Source organism: Callorhinus ursinus, unplaced genomic scaffold, assembly GCF_003265705.2.
Source record: "Callorhinus ursinus isolate GAN/ISIS: 27379988/994484 unplaced genomic scaffold, GSC_fseal_2.0 scaffold65, whole genome shotgun sequence".
Lineage (NCBI taxonomy): Eukaryota > Metazoa > Chordata > Mammalia > Carnivora > Otariidae > Callorhinus > Callorhinus ursinus.
The window spans coordinates 6,417,968-6,434,202 of NW_027397127.1; the positions used below are offsets into that span (position 1 = coordinate 6,417,968).

General features: G+C 45.6%; 1 protein-coding gene across 3 annotated transcripts in view; it reads right to left on the reverse strand.

Annotated features, from left to right (window-relative positions):
* Nucleotides 1-16,235, reverse strand: part of VSIG1 (V-set and immunoglobulin domain containing 1) — a 44,282-nt gene that overhangs the window by 2,375 nt on the left and 25,672 nt on the right. For 2 of the 3 annotated variants that reach the window (XM_073885783.1, XM_073885782.1), the window contains 4 exons: nucleotides 13,020-13,127; nucleotides 7,273-7,471; nucleotides 2,358-2,513; nucleotides 1,831-1,950 (listed from right to left, as the gene is read on the reverse strand). In XM_073885783.1, the coding sequence (XP_073741884.1) occupies nucleotides 1,831-1,950; nucleotides 2,358-2,513; nucleotides 7,273-7,471; nucleotides 13,020-13,127 (583 nt within the window). The remainder of the gene's footprint in view (nucleotides 1-1,830; nucleotides 1,951-2,357; nucleotides 2,514-7,272; nucleotides 7,472-13,019; nucleotides 13,128-16,235) is intronic. The other variant, XM_025853714.2, reaches the window with a different exon arrangement.

Sequence of the window (16,235 nt, forward strand, 5' to 3'; positions counted from 1 at the left end):
TTAAATGTATAACTAGTAACCCCCAACATTTTCACCAAAACTGTCAAAACTCCTTTCAGTAGATTTAAAACCATCAGATAATCTATTGGTTTCTTATGATTTTTTCCCTTGGAGACATCCCTTCTGGAACCCTCCATCCTCCTCACCCAGCATGGACTGGTTGCCCTCCTAAGCCTGCTGCTGTATAGTATCATCATCCGTTAGCTGCCTTTCACCTCCATCCCTGTTTTATAGATAAAGAAACAGGCTTTGCAAGTCCTTTCAAGAGCCAGCTCAAATAGCACTTTGTCAGTACAGCTGGCCCTGGCTTTATAAACATAATTAATTGTTTCTTCTTTAGGGTCCTAGGGACCCTGTACAGATGGCTATTCTAGCATTTAACACATTTTACTGTTTGTCCCTCTAGCTAAACTGTGAGTTCCTTGAGTGTAAGACATAGATCTTATTAATCTCTGTATCTGCATCATCTATGATAGTTCCTGGCATATAGTAGATGTCAAACTAAGGTTTGAAGGAGGGAGACAGGGAAGCAGGCGGGAAGGGAGGGAGGCAGGCAGGCAGGCAGGCAGGCAGACAACCAAGTGCCAACATCATTTAAAAAGAGTATTTGGGCGGAAGCAAGGCTCAAATACAACTCCTGAGTTTCTACAGGTACAGTATAACTACTGGAACGCAAAATGGGCCTGGGGAAGATACAGAGAGATACAGCAGAAATGATCAAAGGACTAGGGGGAGAATGAGCCCACAGACGAAGACCCAAAAGACATCTCTTCACCTTTGAACAGAAATTAGGTGAATGAAGAAGAAGCCTGGAATTGGAAAATGTTTGATTCGGGACAAGTGAAAGGAAGAAAGCTTAGCTTCCTAGGAGAGCAATGGTCCAAGGGAACTGGCCACCTGGATACGGTATGTATTAGCCACAGATTCAAAGTGAGTTAGGAATAATGAATAGATGACATGATCCTAAGTGTTATTAAGGGATCATTCAAAGATGTGGCAAGGGGCGCCTGGGTGGCTCAGTCAGTTAAGCATCTGCCTTGGGCTCAGCCCCACAATGGGCTCCTAGCTCAGCGAGAAGCCTGCATCTCCCTCTACCTGCCGCTCCCCCTGCTTGTGCTCTCTCCCTCCCTCCCTCTGACAAATAAATAAAATCTTTAGAAAAAATAAAAAGGCATCCTGGCCCTGCCAGTCACTACCTGGATAACCTTGGGAAAGTCACTTATCTCCTTGAGTTTCAGTTTCCTTTTCAGCAAAATGAGGCTAACAATATATTGTGCCTCCTAGACGGGGTGGTTGGAAGATTGAGTGAGATAATGCTCACAGCACCCGGCCACGTGCCTGGCACATAATTTGTGCTCCACAAATATTAGCTACTGTGGTTGTAGGTACAAGTGTTATTATTACTATTATTAGAGGCAGATCTTAACAAATTGCAGAAGAACTGGAAAGTCTGTGAGCTCCATGTCCAACATAGATCGCCGGTTTCCCCCGGATTCACCAACAGCATCGCAAAGAAAATCCAGCCTGTTACTATCCATGGGGCTGCTGTTTTATTTATTAAATAGTAATATCTACTTTTTAGAAATTGTGTGAGGGTTAAACAAGAATTTTGTAAATGCTTTAGGGCAGTGTATGGCACATATTAAGTATCATGTAAGCATTTAGATATTAGGATGGTAATAATTCAGCATATCAACCTATAAATAAACCACCAAAATCACCAGAGAGGCAGGAAGGACTAAGCAGGGATCCTAATTAATTCACTTGGTTGGCAGGCCCAGGATACTTGACTTAAGGAGAAAGTGCGTTAAAGTTGGATGATCAACTCACGGGAAGAAGTTAGATCAATTTCGCAGGAACTGTTGCCAAGGTTGTTGCTAGCCGTGCACTGGTAATAACCTTGTTCAAAACTGGTCAGATTTCCAATAACCAAAGTCCCAGTGGCTGGGTCTGTCAAAAACAGGATATAGACTTTTGAAATCTCTTATGGTGGGTACAGATCATGTCCAACATAGCTGAATCACTCCGTGCCCACCCACTCCCTCACATTGGCCTCCCCTTTCTTGAGCTGTCCAGGGTCCCACTAGACCCCTCGGGACTCTTCCAGAGGTAGTCCACCTGGGAGCATGCCTCTTCCCTCCAAATCCACCACCTCTAAGTGAGCCAGAAACAGGCTTGACTACTAGAGGTTGGGAGTAAGACCAGACCACAGTCATCTTGCTAGGAGATCTGCTTTTTCCCCTCCCCTTCCCAGACGACTGAGCTCTAAAGACGAGCAACCAGCCACACACACGTGCCATCTGTCAGCCAACCACACACACCAGGCCTTGCCAGGGGCTGCAGTGGGCTGGACTTACTGAAGTTTTCTTTCACTGGGATGATGTCTCCAGCTTCGAGTTTATACCAGTAGTACACAGGGGAAGGTGTCCCAAGCACAGAGAGGCAAGAAAGAGATATCGGATGGCCAGTTTCTGGGACTCCTTGGATGCTGCAAAAGGGCTTAGAAGGTTTGACTGTAAGGCAATGACACAGAGTAAAAATGCTGCAGGGGGAGTTGAAACCTGTCACAATCAGCAGCCACTTCCTACTGTCATTTTGTAGACTGCCGTGCTGGGCGCTCAGCTTTTGAAAGCTTTATGAACTTCCTGTGACCGTTTTTCCGATTGTACCGCCAGGTGGGAGTAGAGCACTTCAGGTTCAAGGACCTGCCAGGCGCCAGGCCATTAAGATTCTAGCGGCATCTCTTCCTCTTCCGTCTGCCTGCCTCCCCAGATTCATGACCATGAATTTCCACATTGTGTCTTAAAATATGCCTTTATTAAGACAGCCAAATGTAAGCAAACACTAAATGACTAAGGACACAGTTTATACATTTGAAGCCCAGGTTTTAGGGGAAAATAGAACCTTTAGATACTTTGAGATTAAGTTGTTATTTATTCTTTTTATAACCTTTGTTTTATCAATGCTGTATCTTTCCTTTCCTTCAGGAATCACGTTTGGGCATTTGTATCTCTGGGGGTGGGTGACCCAAAATTATTGGAGGGTCTGAATTGGCCCGCGTCCTTCACCGGTCAGGGAAGCCCATTTTGGAGGGGGTGTGCTACGCAGTGCTGAAATCTTTACTCACCTTTCACCCCTTCTGTGTGCCTGGCACTGCACTAGGCACCGGAAGTGCCCAAGTAATGTCTGAAGTGGGAGATGAGGCCAGAGAGCTGCAGAAGCTACAGCTTGGAGGGCTTTGTATTTCATGTATTTTACACAGATGGCAAGGAGGACCAAGGAAGGAACTTAAGTAGGGGAAGGATGGTGGTCATCCTTAATGCTTTAGACGGTTGGCTCGCACGCTGGGGGTGCCTGAACCAAGGGAGAGGAGGAGGCAGGATCAAAAGGTCTCAAGGAAGTAGATTCGATGGGACTTGGTGGCCAAACGAATAGGGGGCATGAGGAAGAGGGCACAGGCGGTGATGGCTCCCAGGTTTCTGATTTGGACAGCTGGGTTTATCCCAAGATAAACAGGGGAGGGGCAGGTTTTCTGGGACGGAGGGAGGAGGAGAAAGGGGCAATGATACCGTCATTTGGGGACATACTGAGTCTTAGCTGTTTATGAAACATCTCTGTGGGAGGGGTCCTGCGGGAAACGGAAGATCTGGATCTCCTCATTCGTCTTACTGCTCACAGCTAACATGTTCTAAGCCTCGTGTTCCGTATAGACAATAATCTGAATTTCAGTACTTACCACCTCACCTTGCTTATCTTAACTTAGGTATAAAACCCTTTGGAGGCAGCAGTGAAGAGCACAGCGCTGGCTCCACCCAGACCACTGCCTGCAGTTTTACTCTGGGTGTGTTTAGGCAAGTACCCTCACCCAACCAAACCTCAGCTGACTCATCTGTATAAATGTGAACAAGAGGCCCGAACAAGAGACTGTCTGGCTTCTGACTAATCCACACACACTGAATTTAGATAAATAAAATGATGTCTACAGTGCCTCGCACATGGAATTGCTCTTGGCCACCGGCAGGACTAATTTCTACTGCCACATTTTATAGTTTTCTACTGAAGTTAATCTTCCGGTCTCAGACTCTAACCCGCTGTACACAGGAGCGAGGAGACAGAGATGGCTGTAACTCTCTGAAACCCTGCACCATCCCTATCTTTTAGACAAGTGGTTTTAAATTAAGTATTTTTCAGAATGCCTGGGCGGCTCAGTCGGTTAAGCGTCTGCCTTCGGCTCAGGTCATGATCCCAGGGTCCTGGGATGGAGCCCTGCATCGGGCTCCCTGCTCTGCGGGGAGTCTGCTTCTCCCTCTGCCTCTGCTGGCCGCTCCCCCTGCTTGTGTTGTCTCTGACAACTAAATAAATAAAATCTTTTAAAAAATTAAGTATTTTTCCCTTTAGCTCTTTATTCTCTTAGCCTTACCATTGATTTTCTCGGATGGGGACATCTCATTCGGTTTGCTTCCCCTAAGCTAGGCTATTTAACCGGAAGTCCATTGCAAGCGTCACTAGATTTAGATACGGCCTGTTTAAAACCATGATGACTTGATGGCCTTTACAGAATTTTGAACAGAAATTAAATGGTGGTGTTTCTAGAGCCCAGAATCAACCCCAGACAGGCTTTTTTTTTTTTCCTGAACACAGTTTCCTCCCTTTATTTTTTATTAACAAAACACTTAGCGAATCACTTTGAACCACGTCCCAAACCTATATATATTTTCTACAACTACTGAATCAGGATTGAATTGACATTTCATCCAGCTAACGACCCCAGTAGAACTTGGATGTTTTACTGGCAAAGCCATCGATCTACCATTTAGCATTATTGCTTTCAGCAGAATGGGGGTGGGAGCGAGAGGCTCACTGCAGAAAAATCAATGAAAATGAACATGCTTCATTGCCCAAGCCTTCCCTAAATTCATCATTTTCTTTTTAGGTGCCAAATCACAGAAGGAATATGATGCTCATTCCAAATGCATACAAAATAATTATTCAAACTTCTACCTGGGTATTTTTCAGAGATGCATTTTCCAAGGCTGTCATACCTAATGGAAGCCTCTCAAATGAATGGTCGTCCAAACCACCTGGGCCTTTGCTCATAGCTGTTTCCTTTACCTAAGTCGTGCCCTGCCACCTCAGCCCCTATTCTCGAAACTTTTAGAGGGCTGAAACCCTATCTTTTACATCTTCCCATCTCCGTTGTGTAGCACAGTAACCAGATGTGTGTTCAGGATTTGCTGAATGAATTTATGCATGAAGGAGTGGGATCTACGTCCATCACTGCATCATGGAATGTCTCTGGGCAATGCACTGCTAGGAAGCGTGGTCACTAAGGAAATATCAACACCTCTCCCCACAGTTGGCCTCCCTTACCCCCTTGCCCCCACTATGCCCCAACCCTCAGTCAGGGCAAGCAGGACAGACACTCATAGGCCATAGAACTTGAGAACTGCAAACAGCCTCTGCGATTCATTTGAGAAAATTATCAGTCTCAAGATTTCCAGAAAGCATGTATCTGTACAAGACCTTGGTTCTTACCCCAACTAATAAAAATAGAATTCTTGAGAGTTCCCAAACAAGATAATCCACAGATTCTTCTGCCTTTTACCTTGCCTGGATCCTGGATGCTTGAGGAAAAGTCATGACACAGTCATTGAAGGAACAACGGACCCAAAGACTCATGGGAAAGCAACTTGAAGAGGAAATGACTCTCAACTTCTTAGGATTCTCTGAGCTTTAAATGTAAGATTATTAACCTTCCTGTCTAACTTTAGCTCAGAGATAAAGAGGCTTGGCTTGGACAACCCAGAGCCAGGGAGCAGCAGGAAACCATGAGAGGACTAATCCTTCAAATGCTTTTAATGTGGAATCTCCAGTCTATCGTTTGATCCTCATAACAAACCTGTGAAGACAGGGCAGGAATTACAACTCCATCTCAAAATGGCCAGAGAAAAGTGGACTGACAGGCCCGAGGCCACTGAGTAGCAAAGTACGAACTAGAACCTAAGCCTTTGGACTCCTAGCATCTGTGCTTCATTGTTTAGTTCCCAGGTAAATGACCAGTCTTCCAAATTGGAACATCAACTCTCCCAGGAAAGGGTTTGTGTGTAATTCTCTTGTCTTCTCCCTGTACCCCAATACCTAGCATGGGGCTCAGCAAAATAAAGGCACGATTGAGCTACCCCACTCTTAAAACTCAGCTCCTGACTACCTTTCCCTCCTTTCCAGATGAGGTTGGGGCGTCACCTGGGAGGCAAGCTCAGACAACTCTGGACGGTTCTCCTAGGTGTGCACCTTTTACTAATTGCTGCTTTTCCAAGCCAGTCAGTTTTCAAGTCACTGGTTTGATCTAGTTCCTCCTTTCCTGTGATGGATGTACACAGCTTGAAAAGAACAATGACTAGATCGGCTCCATTTGGGATCACTTAGAAATGGGAGAGCCCTCAGCTCAACTGGTTAATTGGTGAGGGTTGACAACTCTTTCCTCTCTCCCTTCAGTACTTCTGAAGGCCTGCAGATAAGACCTTGCTAGGCCTCCAGACAGGAGCAAAGCTCCCATTGTCCTCTCAGAGAGTGGAAGGAGTGCTAGACATCAGCAGAAACCATGCCTCCATCATTGTAAACTTCATGGCTCCTGGCACAAAATAGGAAGCACTCAGTAAATACTGTATAAACGAACCACTCCAGGTGCATTTGAAAAGCAGATATGACTTGCCGAATGTCACATAACGATTATCTGTGCCCATATTCTCAACTCTGGCTTAACCTGTGGTCCTTTTTCCAGATAGTGCTAATATTTTTAAAAGGGACCCTCCTGCCTTTACTCAAAAGAAGGATTTCATGGTGGGAATTGTGGCTGGCTTAGGAGAGATCATAAATAGACAGTTATCTGCCCTAGGTGGGACTGGCTCTAATCGGAGGCTCCCTCCAGTTGCTAGTGATCATTTAGTGGGGATGGTATGTCGTCCCATCTGTCCTCATTCCACCCTTCAGAGACACGAATCCCCGGAGATTGGGTCATCTTCTGCTGTCGTTTTGGCAGCACTTATGGTTTGGCAATTGTTTCAACATGTTTTGTGAGTGATTTCTCAGTGTTACTCTAAGGGTTGGGCTGGTGGTGTGTCTCTATTTCCCCGACAAGAAAAGGAGCAGGGAGGATATTTACCCCCTGGGACTTAATTAGCACCATAACTCACTGCCCTGGCTCATTGCAGGTCCTAAGTTGTTCCAAGAAGAGGAAAAAAAAAAAAAAAAAACAGAAAAAAATGCCCATACCTAACACATTGACTTGGAGGATGCCTTGATTCTTTCCGGCAAAGTCAGGGGGGTTGTTAACATCACAGACGTAGACACCACTATCTGCTGGTTGCATATGCGAAATGGTGATAGATGCGTTATCTGGATCGTTGGACCCTACAATTCGATCTTTAAATTGCCCGATGGCTACGGCTTGTCCACCTTCAGAATAGTAAATCTAGGACAGAAAAATGTCAGGAATGAGAACTGGAGAGTGTCCAGAGCTAAGATAAGCTACCCGGAAGCACCCTCCATCTGACATTACCTTTGTTGGCAAGAGGCAACATTCCCACCCACCCCTCCCGCACAGAACAGATCCCATGGCAAAGGGGGGGGGGTCTCAATTCAGTGGGGTGTTTTAGCTTTCTCACAGCTGGGCACAACCACCTCCTCATGTGAGCGCGCAGCCCTTCTGTGATGTCATCAGAGCAGGGACGTGGGCTGATCTTAGAGATGATAAATAGCTGGAGCTGACAGGGTTCAACTGCTAAGCTTAGGTTAGATCAAGATGCTCACCTGAGGAGTCTACCTGGAGGAAACTCACTGTATAAAACACAAATGCCTGATGGGAAAGCCAAAACCATCACTTTTAACCCCACTTTATAAACTTTTTTTTTTTTTTTACTCAGTGGGACTACGGGACCATTCAGTTTCCCTAAGAGTTAGAATATTCGTACTCCTTTCATACACACCTACTCCTCTGGATAAGCAAACTCGGGTTTATCCTGTTTGTTAGAAGAGTCACATTTCAGAGCAGAGAGGCCCCTGAGTAATCATTTGGTCCCATCCCCTCATAGTGGCCTAGGAAATGCTTCGTCAGTGGCGGCTCCTCCCTTTCTCCCCATGTGGCAGGGGGCAGAACTGGAATTATTCTTTCATTTGGGCAAATAAGGGCCCTCAAATCCAGAAAGATTAAATGACTCATCCAAAGTCACAGGCTTCATTTATTATTACTATGATTCACCACACTCAAGGAAGATCTGGGTTCTAGTCCCATCTCTAGTAAAGATCATGAATAGTTAGATCATAATGGCAACCGTGGGAGCAGCATGGTGAGGTGGAAAGAGGCCTGGTCTAGGAGTCAGATGACCTGGGTTTTAGCCACAGCTCTGCCTCTGACTGTGATATAGGGAAGGTGGGGCCTCCGGTCATGCCTCCATGGCAACCTGCTTTGTGGTGAGAAACAATGTGATTTAAACTCTCCAACCTTTCGTTTCCACATCTGAACGAGGAGCCAGAGCAATGTCCTCCAAATTGAGATGTATTCCCCAGGTATAGGCACATAAGCTGATTTTAGGTGGTACATAAATGAAAACTTACTAGAAAGACACATATCTTGCATATCACATCTGTGACTTCATGGGTATTATTGCTTAGGGTGACACTAAGGTAGATATTTAAAAAATTTTAAAAAACCAAGTCACTATAGAAAATGACATTAAATAATACTGCTGGTGACACACAATTATGACAAAAATCATAAAGATGAGACATAAAGGACTGAAGCTTGGAAATCACTGGATTAGGTGATCCCTGAGGTTTCTTCATCATACACACACATCCTACACACTTTGTTAGTTTCATATAAATGTGTGTTATTCAAGTGATGGTTTATTTTTTAATAAACTGGTATCGCCCTAGTCCAGTGGAACTAATTAAGGTTTTCATAAAATCTACTAAAAGGGCCTTATTCATTTAATTCACTCTCCTTACTTTCTAGAGGAAGCTGAAGCCCAGAGAGGTTAAAAAAAAAAAAAAAAAGACACACACACACACAAAGTTAAGTGAGGAAAGGTCTAGAACCTGGTTCTAACTCCTTGTTCAGTGCTCTTTACCTTAATAGGATAATGAGAGAGGAAAGGCAATCAGCAAACCAAAAGATAACGATCAAGATAAATTCAGATATATTCTCCTTCAAATCAAAAGCCAATATAGTTTTAAGCGAAAGCAGAAAGGTAGATTCTGAGGGAAAATTCAAAGACCATATTTAAGGAGAAAAAAACTTGTCCCTCTCCTCTGGTTGTCTAACATCAACTAGCTTTCTTTCCTGCCCCAAATGAGCCATTTATAATTCAATTTGTCCATTCACACCTACTGAAATCACCAACGTTTGCCCCAAAGGGGTCTTGTTGGACTTATAAACCGGAAAGCCAATGTTAACTGAAGGTATTCAAGGGGTCCAGGAGGAGGTTCAGCTGGTCATAGGTCTATTGCCTTCCTCTGAGTTGACACCCAAGCTATCGGGCTTTCCATTTCACTAGCCAGCGTGGGGCTTATTTACTTGCTAATCAACAATCTGAGGCCCTGTGAACTCTTACCTGGAACACAGCCTGCAGGCCATCCAGGAAGCCCTTTTACAATGTAGACATCTGGCTGCTTCCCCTGCTCCCAGGAAGACTGGGGGGTAAGTCAGCCTGTTTTATGCTGAGGCTTGGCGACATCACAATGAGATACATCAGTCCTGCCTGTGGCCCACAGTGAGTGTCAGAGGGTCTGGGAGAAAAGACCTTGTTTCTGCCCAGAGCAGGGAGCCAAGAGAGTGTGTGTTTTAGGCCAGGACTAGAACATGCAAAGAAGCCACTGTAAAAGTCTCACCTTTGGTCATGAATTCAGGTGAAATGAGCAGATAAGTTATGAGGCCCTGGACTTGTAACTTCCCTCTAAAAAGGACCCTTCCCACCCCTTCTACCCTCACTCCTCACACCGTCCCCCCATATATCTTGCCCTCTCACAAATAATACTGAAGGGTGTCAGGGATAGGAATGGAGCTAAAGAGGGATAACAATGGACACCTAAAAGGGAAAGGCCTAGGCCTGAGAAGGAAAGTCCCCAGGGCTAGCCAGTGGCCAGACACACAGATGGAGGGACTTTCTGTTAGGGGAAGTCCAAGCTGTCACACTGTCCTTGTAAAGAAAAAAAAACAGAAATGTTTTCCTGAAACTGCTTATCTAATCACACAGGAAGTACTGAAACGTGGTGCCATTTTCCACAAAAGAATAACTCTTTGAAAAATCAAAGCTGAACAATGGCCAAGACTCAGCCCATGATCCTGTGGGACTTGTACCTTTTCAAAGAACGTATATTGTCAATTGAGAGATCAAAGCAAATGAGGTCCAGGAAAAGCCATGGATGTTCCATGGGCCAACACATCCTTTGGGGTGGGGGGACAGGGTGGCAAATCTGCCTAAAGAAAAATCCATCCAAGTGTTCCCTTAAGTGGTACTTGTTAATTTGCTGCCCACCTGCCCTTCGTGGCTGCCCTACTCCCCCTCCCCCGCCCCAGGTACCCTCTGCTCCTCCGTGATGATAGAGGCTGATATGTAGAGTCATAATGACACATTAGTTACAAGACCCCCTTTGAGATCACTTCATTCATGGTTTCTATGGTTGACGACTCTTCAGGAGCCAGATGGATATTAGAAATATGGGAAATAGCTGAGAGGGGCTGGTGGATGGTGGTAAGATCACAGAGGACAGCGGGGACCATGGCGAACTGGAGAGCCAATACAAACAAGGCTTCCAAACTGTAGAAACAAACAAACAAAATACTGGGCTGGTCAACCAACATGAATCCACTGGTCTATTCAGGCCCAGAGGCCGCCAGTTTGCAACCTCCGATTCATCCTCTTCAGTAACAGAAAAGGACACTGAGGCCCCAATAGAGGAAGTGATTTGTCCAAGGTCACACAATTTATAACCAGACCTGGAATCCAGACCTCCTGATTCTCCCCGAATACACGAAAATAGCACTCCTAGTCCTGCTTGGCGGGGGGGTGGGGGTGGGGGGGAACCCTAGGTAATCTTTCCCAACCCTTTTCCTGCCGATTGCTACTATTCATTGGCATGGCGCTGCCCATGCCGAGTGGGCCTGCCACCTGATGCCTTCAATGTTTGCCAGCTGCGACAACAGCCTCTCCCCTCCTATGGTGCCAAGTTCCTATTCACATGAGGCCATGCAGCTGGGAGCCAGATTTGTCCAAAAAGATTTTTTTCCCCCCTCAGCTTTGTGACACAGTTCTCTAACCAGAGGCTGGAATATAAACAAGAAGGGTTGAAAGAATTCAGTCTGCTTTCTGTTTGAGTCTGAGTTGGAATTAATAAATGCATTTAGCCTCCAGAGCTGCTTTTGTGGGTTCCCCCCTTTTGGAAATGTGGAGGGTGTGGAAACCCACAGCAAAGCACCCATTCTTTCCCTTCAGCTTCTCGTTTTCCTGCACTACTCATAAAGGGGCTAGCTGTGGGAGGTGAGGAGGGGGGAGTGGCAACGGTCTCAAGCCCCGCACTTTTTCTGGACGGTTCTTGGGGTGGGGGTGGGGAGCTGAGATTGCACATGGAAGGGAAAGAACACCAAAAGATAGACATCCCTGCCTTCAAACCACTCCCTTCCTAGCCTGCCATTTGCCCGAGGTCCCCACCATTTGAACTGCTTCTTTGGGGTGAAGGCATGGAACAAGTCTACACTTAAAGGATTTTCTTTGGAAGAGAACAAAATAAATTAGCATCACCAGTCCCTAGCACCTCAGCATTAGATTGATTGATCAGGTTTAGCAAGAAGATACACCTGAGGCCATGGGATACAGAATAGATAAACTTTGATGGGAGGGGGTGGTGGGAAGGGAAGAAAGTGGACAGTTCCTCCATGGGAGTGACACTGATATTTTCGGCAGACCGTTCTTTCTCCTGTGGGTTTAGCCTGCATGTTGCAAGACATCTAGCATCTCTAGCCACCACCTACTAACTGCCAGCAGTGACTCTCATTTATAACCATTATACCAACATCCCCTTCATTTTCAAATGCATGTGAGGAGATGGTACACCCCCACCCTGCCAACATTCGGAAAGCATTTGATATAATGCTATCTGAAGAGGACAGTCCAGGTGGGGAGAATTTGAACAGCCAGAGAATACGAAGACACTAGGTTCTAGAAGAGAGTTGTCCACATTAAATGTATGCTGGGGAAGATGAAAATGGCAACAGGTTTCATCCACTACGGATGTTCTAGAAGAGTAAGTATTGTCTGCGAGACCCATGCTAAGTAGAATCAGTGCCAGTTCTGTTCATGGGCAGGTGAGGTCTCCTTAGTTTTACCAGTTACTGGCTGGGTGGAAGAGGAGAAAATCGGTGTGATCAGAGGGGCATCAAACTACCCAAAACTTCCATGCTAACCTGCCTGTTCCAGGGCCTAGAGTCTTCAGCTGAAAGTCCCTGCTGAGGGACTGATCATCTGAAACTGTCCCTGTCTTCTGAGAGGAGGGCTTCTCTAAGAGGAGGACCGTGCTAATAAACGTCCTGGCCCTCCTGGTCAGAAGACTTATGGGCTACTTCTGCAGTCCCCATTCACCAAAGGAACCCCTTGGAGGGGAGAGTCAGTAAGTGATAACACCCTCCCCTGGGTATGGAGAAACACTATGCCTTGGAGTCAACTGCTCCTTTAACACAATGATTTTTGGGGTGGGAGAAGAGTACGAGCCTATGGCAAGACCGGGCCCCTGCCCTGCTCGAGGCAGCAATAAGTCCCTGAGCCTTTTGGAGGAGGCTGAAAAGAAGTCCAGACATGGGCGTGAGAAGGCAAACTCAAGACCGTCCCAGTTTTGCCAGGAGCCTGTGCTGATTTGGATTGTTACCACACTTGGACCATCCAACCCCACTCCTAAAGGCTGGTGCCATGGCCCTAGATATTGCAAACAATGAAGGGGTCCAGTAGTACACCAACTGGTGTTCTTACCTGAGAGGTCCAGCTACATCTTCCCCGAGCGTCTCTTGCATGCGCCATATTTAGACACTGACTGACTGCCTTTTCCTCCATACCCTCAGTATTGAGGCACGGGCTGTGCTGTGTTTGAGCAGAAATGGGTGGGTCTGAGAGCTGAATGCTACACGATATACTGTCACATCAACCCAGGAGTTGAATTGAATCACTCAGTGATCAGTCTGGCAACATCTTACTGCCATAAATCAGAGAATTGTCTCATAGCACAGCAGTCTCTTTTTATCATCCCCAAAATGTTCACCAGCCATCCCTAGATTAGCATACAACGTGCTCTACAGAATTCTGAATGCATGGAAGTACTCAAAGAAGAAACAAATTCGAAATAGAGGCCAAATCCCATTTTGAAAAATACCATCTCAACTGAAGATGTCTACAACTTCTTTGTTGAGTGGACTCTCTGTTCAGGGAGAGGAGCAGGCAAAGAAGGCTAACCCCTCCCTTCAGCCACGGAAACCTGGCAGGCGGTGAAACAGGAAACTAATCCTGGGCCAGGACTCCCCCAAGAGCTCTGTCCCAGCTGTTGAGCTATACTAAATGTCTTTGTTGGGCTGGATCCCCAAGCGCCCATGATGCAGGGAGTGTGGATGGGCTAGGGATTTTACAAAATCACCATTTTGTAAGTAATGATACTACTAATAATAGCTCACATTCATTGAATGGCTACTATGTGGAAGACTTCCCAGTGCTTTACAAGCATCATCTCATTTAATCTTCACAGTAAACCTATGAAGTAGGTAAGTAGCCCCACTACACAGATGGGAAAACTGACCCTCTGAAAGGTCAACTGGCTTGTCTAAGGTCATCCAGCCAGCAACTAAGTAGCAGAGCAAGGAGTAGAACCAATAACCATCAGGAAGTTTCCACTGGTGCTCCAAAACTACTCATCTGGAAAAGCGGAGAGAGAAGCCCATGCCTGCTGGGTATGGGGAAAAAGGTGAGAGCCTCCAGTTCTTTGGAGGTAGAGACCTAACAATGGTTGAAATGGGGACCTTGCTGGGGCAAGCTGAAACAAGACGGAAAAAGAGGAAGAAGAGAAAGCTTGGCTTTTTGGAGGTGGTTTTCACTGTCTCTAAGCCAAGAGCTAGACCACCCACCACCCACCCTGTCTCCTATGCAGCTAAGGCACAGGCATAACCAAGGTCTCATGCATCAGAGAAATATCTAAAATATTTTAAGATCAAGAAGCATGTTCTCACTGAATCAGCGGCTCAGTGCAGAGGAGCTCCTTTGATTTGGACATCTCAAAAGCTTAGATACCTTAAATTACTTGCCTCGCCTGTACCTGAGATTTTGAAGAATGAGGCAAATGCCAAGTAAAAAAGCTACTCAGTAAATACATACTTGTTAATAAAGTTTCTTTCCAAAGTGCCTCTAACAGATGTCCCGAGGTCAAGCCACACCCCGTTCGATCACCTACACCTTCTGTGCATCTCCAGGTCTAGAAAAAACTCATTGCTGGTCACAAGATCCTTCTGCCCTGCATCTCCCAACTCAGAACTACTTGGTTCAACCAAGAGATGGCCTTGTAAATTCCAGTGGCAGAGGAGGCGTAAAGAACAATTTGTATTTTTGACCTCAGGTTGGCCTGGCCTCACTTCCAGGCAGTCGAGGACATCTGGATTTGAGTACCACACATAAAAATCATTCAAAATATATTGGCAAGGCTTCTCTAATTTCAGCCCCTACTGGCTAAATGGGAAGGACTTCAAGCCTACAGATAAAGAATGCACTGAAAAGACTATTCAGGAAACTGAATTTTAAAAAGGAAGAAACTTCATGTGATTATTGCCATCCAAAATACAAGAGAGCAACCTGCAAAGGGATGATTTCTCAGTTGATTGCAATATGTGAGGTCTTGGGTCAGGGCATCTGGGTGACAAAAGGAGGTAAAATCACTGTTGTTGTTGCTGCTGCTGCTGCTTATGATGATAAAGGTTTACAAGGGAGAAAACTTACAGGCCTTTGTATTTTTCCCAAGCCTTTTCACATGCAGCATGTCAGCTGATTCCCCATGAGATATATAGAAGAGCATTAGCATTCCACCATGTTTTGAAGAGAGGCACAGAGTGATTCAGACACATGTCTGAGGAAACCAGTGCTAAGCAAAAATGTCGAACACTGACTAGAGGGTGGCATTAATGAAATCACCTCTTGAATGGTGTTTCCTGCTACAAAAGTGTTCAGGACCTCTGGGAAAGAAGGATCTAGCACCTCCGAAGGCCCAGAGATGGCTGAAGCCACACTGGCCAAGGTGTGGCTCCTCCAAGCTAGCAGCCTCCTTCTCTACCCCTGTCCTTCAACCTCCTCTAGTCCATTCAGCTCGCTCTCCATTTTTCTACTAATTAAAACCCCAATTCAACTACATCCAACTATTCCAAACCATACTGATTTGTTTCTTCTCTGAACTCCTTGTTTTGGATCATATATCTTTTTGAAAATCTGATGAAAGCTATAGGCCTTTTCCCTTAAGGGATATGTGTTGGCAGACATGTTGCACACTCATGCAGAATTCTGCATGCATTCTCTCTCTCTCTCTCTCTCTCTCTCTCTCTCTCTCTCTCTCTCACACACACACACACACACACACACACACACACACACAATTTTGAGTATATAATTTTTGTCCTTGGGCCAGATGAAGAAAACCTGAAAATAGACAAGCTTACAGGTAGAACATTCTCCTTTGACTTTCACCCACTTCCTTCTAGCAACCTCTGACCCTTAACCCCAGCCTATCTGCCCTGTCCTCCACCCTCTAGCTTCTTGTTGTCCTTGATTACTCAGGGTTCATCACTACCTTAGCCCTTCTCCACCCATCTGGGAGTCTCATTCCATCAGGATTCATCTAGCACAATGAGCTAGCTCACCTGATGGGCAGATCCCAGATACTACATTTGACAGAGATCTGCAGATCAAGTAGGACGTGTATTTGAACTGGGGTCTTCTGGAAATAATGGGGAGATTATTTGGGGGGAGGAGGAGCCCTTTCAGAACTACTGCTTATTTCACCTAGGAGAAGGACCATTCCTGTCTACTCTAGAAAACACGATACACTGGATGCTGACCTACTCAGATTTGAGATAACAGGCTATAACTGATTATGAAGAGAGGACAAAGGCCACATCACATACATGATGGTCTTCCCTAAACAACTATCTTCAAACTCTTTGT